Raw genomic sequence first — 14757 nt, 5'->3', positions numbered from 1 at the left:
TTAAGATTTAAAAAACTTAGTGGATGAACTTGTAAATTTGCAGTTTATTAATACATTAATTTATAACAGTTTGATAATGAACCAATTCCTTTCATGGATCACTGCCGGGAGCCGGCATATTGCATATTGAGTGCATATTGCATATTGAGTGCAGCACTTTCCACAGCATCATTTTCAGGATCTGGAATAGCTCAACAGGAATTCTATCACTGCCAGGAGCCAGGGTGAGGAACTCTGCCCATGACAAAGGTCATGGGGAAGGAGGCTAGGCATACGCAAAGGCGGGATCAAGCCTCAGGAGTCCCCCTGGAAATTCTTGAGCATCTACCCCCAAACCAGAGTCTGCCTACTTTCTGCTTTGTGCTTTCACCTACACCTCTGACTTTACGGGGGGCTATCCCCCACTACCTCTCTCTGAAAAAAGAATTAGCTTACAGCTCCAGTTAATAATTCCTGGGTGTGACAGTGTTTAACCTACAAACTCCTTTGGAAATCCTCTAGCCTGCCTGAATAGGTTTTTCCGGGCACATGTGATTGTTCAGAGCCTCCCAACTGTGAGAGGCAGGAGATGTTCTAAACTGCCTAAACACAGATTCCTTTGAGTAGTTAAAAGATTGGTTAGAAATTGTATTGGTGAAGGGTTTTTCACTTGTTGGGCCAATGTTTGCTGCTAAGTTTCCATATCCCTTACCTGCTGTGTCCCTGGCAGTGTATTGATTAATATAATTGGTGTAAGTAGTAGCTTTAATGTTTGTAACCTGGGACCCTTGAGTTAATTCTTTTTCTTGTTATAGCCCACCACACCTTTGCTCTGTAGGAATGCAACTTTATCTAATGCTTTTGGAGGGTGGCTCCTGACCAATCACCTTTAGAGAAAAATAAGTTTTCTGAAGAAAGGGTCTTAAAATGTTAACAGGCCTCTGGGGCCAGAAGATGATGCAAATCACCTAAGCTTTTGCATATGATAAATTTGCAGGAAGAAAGCCTGGCTTGCTGCATGACTCTACCCCTTCCCCCATTATCCTCTATGCATAACTTAAGGTATAAAAACTACTTTGGAAAATAAAGTGCGGGCCTTGTTCACCGAAACTTGGTCTCCCCATGTCGTTCTTTCTCTCACCTTCTGGCTGAATTATTCAGCCTCTTTTCTCCACTGAATTTCCTCACTGAGCTATCCTTATTTCAGCCTCTTTTCTCCACTGAATTTCCTCACTGAGCTATCCTTATTCTATTACTCTTTATATCCTTAATTAAAGTTTAATTAAGCAGTTGTTTCCTGATCCTCGCCGACGCCGTCCCCGCTTCGAATTCCCTGGATCCACCGGGGCTGGACCCCGGCAGATCACAACTTTGTCGTGGTGAAAGGGCTTGCATAACTCAATGAAGTTATGAGTAATAGGATGAAAGCTATGACAAACATAGACAGCATATTAAAAAGCAGAGACATCACTTTGCTGACAAAGGTCTGCATAGTGAAAGCTATGGTTTTTCCACCAGTCATGTACAGATGTGAGAGTTGGACCATAAAGAAGACTGAGCAGTGAATAAGTGATGATTTTGAATTGTGGTGCTGGAGAAGCCACTTGAGAGTTCCTGGACTGCAAGGAGATCAAAGCAGTTATTCCTAAGGGAAATCGACCATGAATATTCATTGGAAGGACTGACCACCTGATACAAAGAGCCGACTCATTAGAAAAGACCCTGATTCTGGGAAAGACTGAAGGCAAAGGAGAAGACAGCAGAAGAGGATGAGATGGATATATAGCATCACCCACTCATTGAACATGAATCTGAGCCAACTCCCAGAGATAGTGAAGGACAGCGAAGCCTGGAGTGCTGCAGTCCATGGTGTTGCAAAGAGCTGGACATGACTTAGTGACTGAACAACAACAACCGGGAGATAGTGGAGGACTGCAGAATCTGGCATGCTGCGGTCCATGGGGCCTCATAGAGTTGGACATGACTTTGTGACTATATAGCAACAATAAGTGCAGCAATAGATTTATAGGTCTATTTTAAATCTAACATATTCAAAAAATGACAAACATTATCAGGACCAAGGTATATGTTGTTTCCAACTTCATTACAATCTAGTCATTTTTAAAAATATATTTATATAAGTCTGGAACAGTTGGTGCACATAAGAACATCAGGTTTGTCTGCATTTACTGAATAGTTTCATAAATTAATCATAGACAGTTTAATCAGGTGTTTATTTGAATATAAATTTGAACTGACATTATAAATTGTTTCTAGAGAGAAGATAGTTAAAATATTTTATACCAAGATATGCATTCCATTTGCTCTGCATTTTCAGGGAGTGTAGTATTCTATTTGGGTGAATAGTCTAGCCTTTCCCTATTAGAAGCTCAAACTTTTAAAATTTTAATCATCTTTGAAAGAAATATTTCTCAAATATTACCTTTTTTTTGCATATGTTAACTTTTGATTTGCTCAAGGTCATTATAAGGAAAATCAGTAGCTGTGCTGGGTTGCAATACTCTGCTATTTTTTGGGAGACTGACAAGTGCTCCCACTATAAGAAATAATCCTACATGACTCTTTTTTTTTAATTTCATATGTACAGTTTTTGTACTTTTCCCCTGTCCTGAATCAATGTCAGGTTATCAGTGTGCCTGTCTCTAGGAGTCTCCATCCTCCAATCTGCTGCTACATTTTACCATAAATTACAGAACCTTTCTACCTGTCCTATTTGTTTGGCCTCATTACCTCTGCTCTCCACCTCTCCACTGACATTCTGTACTAGACGTAGAAAAATCAAGATAGTCATTATAAAACTTTGACAAAAAGCAATCATGAAAGGAAAGGAAAGGAAAATGAAGTCGTTCAGTCGTGTCTGACTCTTTGTGACCCGGTGGACTGTAGCCTACCAGGCTCCTCTATCCATGGGATTCTCCAGGCAAGAATACTGGAGTGGGTTGCCATTTCCTTCTCCAGGGGATCTTCCCGACTCAGGGATCGAACTCCAGTCTCCTGCATTGCAGGCAGATGCTTTACCCTCTGAGGACATAATTTATATGACAGGGTAATTATCAGTTTAAGAAGTATTTGGCTTATAGTCAATAGAACATAGGATGTGGACGTGGAGAGTTGCAGGAGGGCTACTGGAAGATATGGTTTTGTTGACTAAGTTTAGTAGGCTTGGAATTTGAGTAATCTAACAAACAATAGATCACTATGATGAAAATCAGACTATGAGGAAAGGCCATAGGAAGATAAGATATGAATTCTGGAGAAAGTATTAGAGTTTATAAGATACTGAGAGAGAAACAAGTACAGGAACTCAGAACAGGAACTCATGAGGCAAATAATGAGAATTAAGACAAGAACAAAATGATTAAAATTATAATACTAGAGAATCAAGGACAAAGGTTCTGAAGCTAAATTGATGCCGTAGCTCTAAACGTCTGACCTAGAGCATTTTGAATTAGGAAGTGGATGTGTTCCAGAGTTTCAATTCTGTTTGAACTTGTAGGTAGGAATTAAGGGATTCCCATTGCTTTCTTGGAGAAGGCAATGGCACCCCACTCCAGTCGCATAGAGTCGGACATGACTGAAGTGACTTAGCAGCAGCAGCAGCAGCAGCATTGCTTTCTTGGAGGAAGGAACCTAGGTATTCATTCAACTTATATTGAGTGCTTCCTAAGTGCCAGAAACCATACTAAGCTCAAGAATTAGTAGTGATCCAAACAAATTATTTAACCTCTTGAGGAGTTGACATTCAAGTGGGTGGATACTGAGAATAATCAAATAAACAAATGGACATAGGATGGACTTTTAGTTATAGTCAGTGCAATAAAGAAAATAATCAGAGGAAGGGAACAAAGAATGTCAGCAGGTGTTATTTTGGATAAGGTTGTCAGGTAAGAGTTTTCTGAAGATTCTTAGATGAATATCATGAATAAGAAAAAGGGATAGCTGTGGGTGTTTTGAAAACAAATAGTCTAGGAGAATGAAATAGCAAATTCAAGACCCCAAATAAGTGAGAATGTGCTTGTTCTGTTTGAGGAACAGAAAGGAGGCCAGCATAGCAAATAAGCTAAAGACGTGCATGCTAAGTCACTTCAATTGTGTCCAACTCTTTGTGACGCCATGGACTGTAGCCCACCAGGCTCCTCTGTTCATTCTCTAGGCAAGAATATTGGAGTGGGTTGCCATGCCCTCCTCAATAGGCTGAAGATAGCATGAGTAAAATTTTTCATTTTATTATAATAACAATGATCAATTTTCAATCAGGCCTTAAAAATTCATATTTTAGAGTATTAAGAATAAACTTTAATGAAAAAATTCCCACGTAGACAAGATATGTTGACTACTTGAACTTTATCTTATTTGCTTGTTATATACATACATATACAGCTCATAACAGATCTAAGAGATCTGATAACTGTATAGAGAGGGACTCACTGCTTCAGTATATTAAATTTTGACCTGATCTTATGAATAATTTGCATAATTGCCAGAGTTTAAAGTCTTGGATAAGGAAGAACTTTCGTATGGAATGAATCTTACACAGCATGACTGTGTTCAAATATAGGGACAAAAGGGTATTTTTTGAGAAATGATGGTTTATGAAGTGAAGCCTTAGCCTGCAATGCAGGAGACACAAGAGATGTGGGTACTATCCCTGGGTGGGGAAGATCCCCTGGAGGAGGAAAACGGCAACCCACTCCAATATTCTTGCCTGAAAAATCCCATGGACAGAGGAGCCTGGCAGGCTAAGGTGTAAAGGGTGCAAAGAGCTGGCAGAACTGAGCAACTACGCACTCCCACAGGCGCTGCAGTCACAGTTTGACTAATATTTATTCAGAGCACTCAATGTATCTGTCTTTTTTGCAGCATGACCAATGGAAGCCTCAAAGTTTCAGATATTGCTTTATACACAGTCTGAATGAGAATTATAGTTTATAAAAACAATTCATAAAACCATCTACATCTACTGTAACTTTGTTGGAGATTGAGATCAATGTTCTGTATTTTATTACTAAATACTAAATACAGTATTGAGTAATAAAAATTAGAGTATGCACAGCTTTCCTATTTTAATGATTTTCATTCTCCCTGAGAGAAATAACAAATCTATGGTTAATCAGATTGTAGACCCTACTATCTTAACATTAGAAACATGGAAAATATAAGGAAAGGATGTCTCAGAAAGTTTTATTTTTCAGATTTGAAATTTCATATACAAAACTGGTTTTTGTAAAGTAGGATGACAGGTTATAGTTTTCAAATAATGTATGAAATAAGTGTCTGAAAAAAGCTTGACAGGAAAGGGACATCAGGGCATCACAGAATAACTGGAATAAATAAAACTTCTCCTTTAGGAAGATGTTTATGTCTAATATAAGACTAATGACAAGAGCCACTGATCATCACTATATTGATATTATTTTAGAGAAACATGAACTCTCGTGTAGAAGACTGTTGTAATCACTTTGATCAAGAATTGATGTTGTGGAATGAGTAAATGTACTGTCTTTGGCACTTCCTGGTGACTCAGATGGTAAAGAAGCTGCCTTCAATGTAGGAGACCAGGGTTCTATCCCTGGGTCGGGAAGATCCCCTGGAGAAGGAAATGGCAACCCATTCGAGTATTCTTGCCTAGAGAATCCCATGGATAGTACAGAGTGGCAGGCTAGAGTCCATAGGGTTGCAAAGAGTCGGACATGTCTGAGCAACTAATATTTTCACTTAACACTGTTTTTGATAGTCACGGAATTGTAAGATACAGTAAATATCTTTCAATATGTATCAATCAATGTACACATAAACATTACAAAATAGTTATTATCAATATTGTTATCCATTTTGTGCCCACTCAGAAAAACAACTCAAGGGGGTCTTGAAACTATTTACCCAATCGGCAAAAGCAAATAGATCCTGCTTGTTTAAGTAATGGAGAGAAATACAAGTAAAAAATTTAAAGTCAGGCATTTTTTTCTTCCCACTATACGAATGTCATGATATTTATTTCATATGAAATCTCAATTTGCTTCAGATAAAAATTTATAAGAGATGTGTACAGGAGTTAGAAAATCATTGTAATTAAACACGTAAGCTTGAGGGATTCTGCTGCTGCTGCTAATTTGCTTCAGTCGTGTCCAACTCTGTCCGACCCCGTAGACGGCAGCCGGCCAGGCTCCCCTGTCCCTGGGATTCTCCAGGCAAGAACACTGGAGTGGGTTACCATTTCCTTCTCCAGAGCATAAAACTGAAAAGTGAAAGTGAAGTCGCTCAGTCGTGTCCGACTCCTAGTGACCCCATGGACTGCAGCCTACCAGGCTCCTCTGTCCATGGGATTTTCCAGGCAAGAGTACTGGAGGGCGGTGCCATTGCCTTCTCCATGAGGGACTCTAATAAACCCCAAATACCACAGTTTTGGATAATATCATTGTGGGTTGTAGGAGAGTCAAAGAAGCAAGTCTTATGTTCATTATTATTGGCTTTATTTTAATAATTTACTCCAAAAAAGGTTGGTCCTGATCCTTTCATCTACATTGAACAAAAACATATAGAACCAACTTGGAAAGTGGTTAATATTGTAGTTTAGGTAATATTAACAGTAAACGGGTCATTTTATTTCCCTTGACTTCAGTTTGTAAGTTATAATTTAAATAATAATACTAAATTAGTTAATTAATTTATTGGTTTGTCTCATATACTCCCTCTTGGGAAAAAAAGAATACTTAGAAATAGGCATTTGCATTACATATTTTTGAAAAGGCTGGGCCTATAAAAGTCTCAAACCAAAAGAGAATTTTATCAAATTTTAATGCACAATAACACTTCCAGTCTTGGTACCTTACACAGGAGCAAAGCAGCATGCAAAAATCATATACTCTCTGTAAACAGCTTTGAACACAAATTGAATCACTTACAAAAAACCTCTGGCATTATAAGATCTCAAAGGGGTGTAAAACTTCACTAAATGTGTTTTTCCTTTACTGGTCAAATAAACATGTAGTGAACCTTATGTGCAAATGTTTAATGTTCCTAAAAAGAACACCAAAATGCATGGCTTAGAATCTTCCACAATAGGAAAATTGTCAAGAGAAAGAAAAAGAAAAAAAAGTTACAATATGTTCAAAAGAAAAAAAAATGTTACAATATGTAATAACAGCTGGACCCTTTTAACTGCAAGCTCCAAGAATCTACTGTTGCTGTGGGGGTTATTATTTACATAGTAAAAATTTTCTCCTGTAACAGAATATAAGGGAAAGAGAAAAAAATGAATTTTCTCTCTCTTTGGTATCCTGGAATGACAGCAATCTTAGCGTCAACTGAAGCATTGATCTGCCCTTCAGGAAATATTTACATTTCAGTGGATAGAAGGTTGGGTTTATAGAAGAATGGCTTTTCTGAAGATTGTTTATATTACCAATAATGATTTTTTGTTGGACACCTCAGACACCAATGCTATCTAGACTGGAAACAGAGGATCAAATTTCAATAATACATGTACCTAGCTAATGCTAACAGAGAAGGCAATAGCACCCCACTCCAGTACTCTTGCCTGGAAAATCTCATGGACAGAGGAGCCTGGTGGGCTGCAGTCCATGGGGTCGCAAAGAGTCGGACATGACTGAGCGACTTCACTTTCACCTTTCACTTTCATGCATTGTAGAAGGAAATGGCAACCCACTCCGGTGTTCTTGCCTGGAGAATCCCAGGGACGGGGGAGCCTGGTGGGCTGCCGTCTATGGGTTTGCACAGAGTCGGACACAACTGAAGCGACTTAGCAGCAGCTAATGCTAAAAGAAGTGGATGTGGACTTTAATTAGTGAAATTGAATGATTTTATGTAAAATTTATTGTATCTCACTCATCATAGGAGTGACTGGCTTATTTTTCTAGAAAATTATTCATCCTTAATACTTAAAATTTTATAGAGTGATATGTGATATATCAGGAAGAATAGCACTCATTTATGTACAAATGCTAGAAAAACTTGATTTTCAGAATCCTTGTAGTAAAACTGTTTGAGAAACTAGGTGTGCTGTTTAAAGGAAGAGGAACCAGAGATCATATTGCCAACATCCGCTGGATCACAGAGAAAGCAAGATAATTCCAGAAAAAATCTATTTCTGCTGCATTGACTACTCTAAAGTTTTTGACTGTGTGGATCACAACAAACTGTGGAAAATTCTTAAAGAGATGGAAATACCAGACCACCTTACCTGCCTCCTGAGAAACCTGTATACAGATCAAAAAGCAAAAGTTAGAACTGGACATTGAACAATAGACTGGTTCCAAATTGGGAAAGGAGTAGAGCAAGGCTGTATATTGTCACCATGCTTATTTAACTTCTTTGCAGAATATATCATGTAAAATGCTGGGCTGGTTGAAGCACAAGCTGGAATCAACATTGCCAGGGGAAATGGTTTTTCCAGTGGTCATGTATGGATGTGAGAGTTGGACTGTGAAGAAAGCTGAGCACCGAAGAATTGATGCTTTTGAACTGTGGTGTTGGAGAAGACTCTTGAGAGTCCCTTGGACTGCAAGGAGATCCAACCAGTCCATTCTAAGGGAGATTGGTCCTGGGTGTTCATTGGAAGGACTGATGCTAAAGCTGAAACTCCAGTACTTTGGCCACCTCATGTGAAGAGTTGACTCATTGGAAAAGACTCTGATGCTGGGAGGGATTGGGGCAGGAGGAGAAGGGGACAACAGAGGATGAGATGGCTGGATGGCATCACTGATTCGATGGATGTGAGTTTGAGTGAACTCCAGGAGTTGGTGATGGACAGGGAGGCCTGGCATGCTGCAATTCATGGGGTTGCAAAGAGTTGGACACGACTGAGCCACTGAACTGAACTGAGGAGAAATATCAATAACCTCAGATATGCAGATGACATCACCCTAGTGGCAGAAACAAAAAAGGAACTAAAGAGCTTCTTGATGATGGTGAAAGAGAGTGAAAAAGCTGGCTTAAAACTTAACATTCAAAAAACTAAAGTCATGGCATCTGGTCCTGTTACTTCATGACAAGTAGATGGAGAGACAATGGAAACAGTGACAGACTTTATTTTCTTGGGCTCTGAAATCACTGTGGATGGAGACTGCAGTGATGAAATTGCATCAGGAGATGCTTGCTCCTTAGAAGAAAAGCTATGACAAACCTAGACAGCATATTAAAAAGCAGAGGCATCAATTTTCTGACAAAGGTCTGTATAATCAAAGCTATGGTTTTTCCAGTAGTCATGAACGGATATGCGGATTATACCACAAGGAAGGCTGAATGCTGCAGAATTGATGCTTTTGAGCTGTGGTGCTGGAGAAAATTCTTGAGAGTCCCTTGGACAATAAGGAGATCAAACCAGTTAATCCTGAAGGAAATGAACCCTGAATATTCACTGAAAGGACTGATGCTGAAGCCGAAGCTTCAATACTTTGATCACCTCATATGAAGAGCTGCCTCATAGGAAAAGTTCCTGATGCTGGGAAAGATTGAGGGTAGGAGAAGAGGGGGATGACAGAGGATGAGATGGTTGGATGACATCACTGACTCAATGGACATGAGTTTGGGCAGACTCTGGGAGATAATGAAGGACAGGGAAGCCTGGCACGTGGCAGTTCATGGTGTCACAAATAGACAGACACAACTGAGCAACTGAACAACAGCAAGTCCATATACCATGATTAGGAGAAACCACAGCGTTAAGGTGAAGGTGAGTGCCGTATTTTCACTATATTCTGTCAGATGCCCTAATAACTTGTGAGCTTGATTTGGTCCTCTTAAAAATGGAAGGAATCAAGCTTATGTCCATTTAAAGAAAAACTTTAAGACCAGTGGTTTCTTCAATAGATAGAAAAATAGCTTTGCTTCATTTTAAAAGCAGAACAGCAAAATACAATATTCAACGTTAGAACTGCTGCTCTGGAACATGATCATGGATAATCTCACTTGATAAATTAAATAAAATTATTGTCTAGGTGCAGCTCAAGTGACATGGGTTTAGTTAATGATGACATTCAGAATGCAGGCTGAGGCAGTGTGAGTGTCCAGTGAAACCATGAATGCAGCATTCCAAACACTGGAATTAAGTCAGGCAGGATTCATGGATTTAGATACCTGAGTAATTCAGCACTTTGGACAGTTCTCAAGGGCCATTGTTTCCTTCTGTAAAGTACATAACCTTTAAACTACCAAATGTACTTATTTAATTCTACCTGTCAGTATCTCATTTATACCCGCAGATGACCTTAATCCCCCAAAAATTGCCTGCATTCATCCACAGAACTCTGTGATTTATGTTTCACATGAAGCCTATATCTTCAGTCCTGATACGAAGGTTCATGGTGTTATCTCCTGTTACTTGAGGTTAAGTCAGGCTGAAACTAGGCCTTGTCATATTAATTTAATTTTCAACCTGACTGAATATGAAAAGATGAAGATGAGATCATCCAAATCATGGAAGAGTCTTTACCAACACCTGATGGTCCATTAGAGTCAAGTCCTCTGGGCCATTTACAGGCAAGGCCATTTGGCAGCTGTTGTATAACAAACTGAAAGAAGTTGCTCATACTAGATGGGGGGTTGGTGATGCAGAAAAAACTTTAAGAATCTGCTAAAATGCTGTCTCGTGCTATGTGGCCTAACTGTAGATGATGGTACAAGTATATTAAAGCTTTCCTTGCAGCCTCTGATAATAATAGAATTATTCCTCTGGAGCAAGAACTTTGAGCCAATATCTAAGAGGCAGAACTAAAATCTAGTTTCTAATCAAAGAACAGATTCTAGAATTTGTCAAATTAGACTTACTGACAACAAGACAAAAGTACATATGTACATATATCAGTCTTAAGACTCCCATATAGTTAACAGGTCTGAGCTGAGAGGAACTCAATTTCTTTCTAAGTTCTTTAGTGGATTCACAGATATCAGAAGTGAATTTTCTTGTCTGGCTGAGAGCTGTGAAGAGTAGGCATGAGAAGGCATGAGAATGGTCTAGCAAGAAGGAAGAAGAATAATGGCCCAAATAGTATGGAAGGGAGAACATATAACAGGGAAACTGGCAAGTGATACAAGAAAGCTTGATAAATATAAAAGCCCTGAGGTCTGTCTTTATCTAGTTGAGTAGAACATGATTGCTACACAGTATATTCTGAAAGAACCAACAGTAGAAAAGGCATTCCCTAGGCTTCCATGATGGGTAACACATTAATAACACAGGTAACTCTGGTAGTTCTGAGTTCAGAGCTTGTGATTAATCCTGAAGGAATAGGAGTGATTTTTATTAGAATGCCAATTCCATTGATTTCTCAGCTGTAACTATAGGAAAATCTGAAGATTTTGAGATCTGAGAATGCTCCATTCATGTCCACCCAGATGGTTATCAGTCAGTTCAGTTCAGTCGCTCAGTCTTGTCTGACTCTTTGCGACCCCATGAATCACAGCACGCCAGGCCTCCCTGTCCATCACCAACTCTTGGAGTTCACTCAAACTCACGTCTATTGAGTCAGTGATGCCAAAGTCTATGCCCCAACCAGTAATGCGGAAGAAGCTGAACGGTTCTATGAAGGCCTGCAAGACCTTTTAGAACTAACACCCAAAAAAGATGTCCAGATGGTTATACGACCTAAGAAAAGAGATTCTTATTTATCCAAGTACATAATGTGTTTTTATAAATAATAGCCCTGATTCTCTGAAGTCATATGTGTAAATCAGCCTCATTATTCAAAAATCAGCTCTATGAACATGGGGGTGATTAACAATTTGGCAACAATTTAGACAACTTTTCTGTCAGTGCTAAAAAAATGTCTGAAGAAGATTCAGGACAATCCACTGTAAATCATAACAAAACTTAGTTATGTTTGTATGGTTTCAGAATATTTCCCTCAAAATTTAGCTGAAACCTAAAATTTAAGCTAGGCTTTAATTCTAAAATATTGATATTAAACTCCATGACATCTAGTTTATCATGAAAATACAGGAAGTTTAACATGAACATTTGATTTAATTTTTTACCTTCTATATAGTTAATACAATCCTTAACAAAAGAATAAGCCATATTTGTTAATCATACTACTCTTGGAATGATCTTGGTTGTTAAGGCATAGGTTCTTTGTTACATAAATACGGTAACTAAATACAAGGTGTTATTATTGGCAGACACAGAAACTAATGAATGATGTTGCAAAGTCCACAGGAAAATATACTACAAAATTCATTGCTAATTTACTCTGACTTCTTTGATATCATTATTTTCTATGATTTATACAGGCATTTTTCATGTATACTTTAAGGCATCTTATATGATCAGCATAGCTTTTTATTTAACTGCTATGTATAAAATAGATAAGCAACAAGAATATATTGTATAGCATAGGGAATTGTACCCATCACCTTATAATAACTCTCAATGGAGTATAATCTATAAGAATATTGAATCATGCTGTATACCTGAAACTAATACTCTAAATCAACTATACTTAAATAAAAATAAATTATATAATATTTTCAATCAATCTTCACTATCATTCATTTTTGACAAGAAGAAACAACATTCAAATATAAATTCATTTTCTTTTCCTAGGTATTTTTGCTTATTTCCTATGAACATGGCAATAAGTAGCTTAATGTCTGAGCTATAACCTAGGTACATGTCTCAGCCTAAATTGCCATAGAAGTGTGAGGCAAAACAAGATTATAATACTTTGACAACTTAAAAATACTGAGTTCTTAAATAACTATAGTCCACTGGACATTTACAAGTAAATGAAGGAGGAAAAAGGTGAACAAACTGTTACAAACCCAGTTGCTCACTGTAGACCTCTGATATTTGATGGGTTAAGCAGAAATGCATATGAGTTTTGTTTTTAGTATCACACACTATTTATTATAGTTCAGTAAGACTAGATTCATCTTTGGACTTCATAGTACATATAAGCAAAGTTTACATATACAATACTGTGGTATAAGAATAAAAGTATTATTTTATACTGTTTTCTAGTTCCAGTAAAATCTCACTGCTCAGACACAGATCTGTAATTTCATTAGACATAAACTATTACATGCCTGTAGATGTTAATTAAACATACACAAGGAATCATGTTGTTATTTATTCGTATTTTTCTATGCTGTCATTATCCTTTTACAGGTAAGACTACTGAGGTTCACAGACACTACCTGGGTTACTTAATGTTCACAGTGGGTACGGAGTAAAGCCAGGTTTGGAACTGAAGCAGATCCTGGCTTAGGTTACAGCACTTTTTCTACTAAAACGTACTTCCCACATGCAAGGTTTTAATTTCATTCATTCATGTTTGACACAGGCATGCAAGTAAACTTGTGGTAGAGCTTTGGAGTTTATCCACAATTCATATTTTTTCCTACACCATCATTTTCTATGAGAGGCCAGTGAAGGCAAGTGAAGTGAAGTAACTGGAGAAAACTGCACAGAAGTAGTTACAAGACTGTGGAACTCAAGCCCTGTGGTCCTTTGGATGCTACCTAAAGATGAAGATACTTTAGCTGAAGATCACAATTTACCCTCTGGATATCTGTAACACAAGGTTACAGTGGGAATATACATATATATTTCTATTGGCATCTCAAGAGAAGAATTCACCCAGATATATTTTAAATTTTCTTTACAAAATACTCTTCTAAAGTGACCTCATAAAAGCTCTCAAACCAAAACAATAGCAATTTAGTAATGTGGTGTTCTAATGCATTCATTCAGTCGAAAGAGAAAAATGTGATACAACAAGAAATAAATTCAGCAGTAGAGCTGTGCTTACCTTCATAAGTCCCACTTTCTAGGAGAGCACCGCTTTTCTCCAATTCCATAAAATCTTCAACAGTGATGAAAATATAGTCCACTCCAGGGACCTCACCCTCCTTATGTGGCCTTGTGGTGCCTGAATAAGGAAAAAATTAAAACAAAAGAAAGACTCTAAGTGATTTGTTGCTGAATTTTAGAAATACCACCATACTTTTGAATATTCAATAACACTTGTTTGTACACCCTGTGAGTTGGCAGTTTGCATTTGTCCTTCTGTTTGTTTGGAAACAGAAAATAGCAGAGGGTTAAGATTAAAGGAAACATACAAAGCATTTTTCTTCAAGTTTATAAAGGGCTCATCGCCATGGAATGTGGCTGCATAGATTTTTCAGTGAAAAATGCAGACCATTGTGCCCTTTTAGAAGAGGTGGTTTGAATATTGGGCCAGGAGTCTGCTAGCTCAGGAATTTACATATCTCACTTCCATGAAAGGACCTCTATTGTTCTGTAGACTGCTTTGCTATGACATAAAATATAATGGAAAATAGAAATGTTAGCAAAATGTCAATTTACTTTTATATTTTCATGATCTGCTGCTTTGAGGGGGGGAAGGTGTTGTCATTTGTTAAAAATTATTTTGTACCAAATAATGGTTGATTTCAAGGATCAGAAAATCTTTATTATTACTTAGAATTAAATAACTAAATACTAATTAGAATTGAGAAATGAGTATAATTAAATCAGTATTATATTAGTAAGTCATTTTTCTTCCTTCATTCTTGCCTTTAATTCTAATTCAATTGGGAGGTGATACCCTCCCCAGGGGTCATTGCAAGGGTCCACCACTCTTGTTTGCTGTATATTGCCTATAGAGTAAACAGCCACAGGAACTCAATCCTATTGCTCAGTATAGCTCCGTTGGAGAAGTCAGGTTCCGAGATCTCTGTCCAGCTTGTGAGGTAAGAACCAAAAGTGAGACATATCAAGGCTGTGGATTTGTTTCCTGG

General features: G+C 37.9%; 1 protein-coding gene across 4 annotated transcripts in view; it reads right to left on the bottom strand.

The window, feature by feature from the left end:
- The window catches only part of MAGI2 (membrane associated guanylate kinase, WW and PDZ domain containing 2), an 831153-nt gene that overhangs the window by 643741 nt on the left and 172655 nt on the right, over positions 1–14757 (bottom strand). For all 4 annotated transcript variants that reach the window (XM_055590145.1, XM_055590146.1, XM_055590147.1 and 1 more), the window contains one exon: positions 13767–13886. In XM_055590145.1, coding sequence (XP_055446120.1) covers positions 13767–13815 — 49 coding nt within the window. In that variant the 5' untranslated portion in view covers positions 13816–13886. The remainder of the gene's footprint in view (positions 1–13766; positions 13887–14757) is intronic.

Source organism: Bubalus kerabau, chromosome 8, assembly GCF_029407905.1.
Source record: "Bubalus kerabau isolate K-KA32 ecotype Philippines breed swamp buffalo chromosome 8, PCC_UOA_SB_1v2, whole genome shotgun sequence".
Lineage (NCBI taxonomy): Eukaryota > Metazoa > Chordata > Mammalia > Artiodactyla > Bovidae > Bubalus > Bubalus kerabau.
The sequence above is the reverse complement of the archived record's forward strand: the minus strand, read 5'-3'. Positions and strand labels throughout refer to the sequence as shown.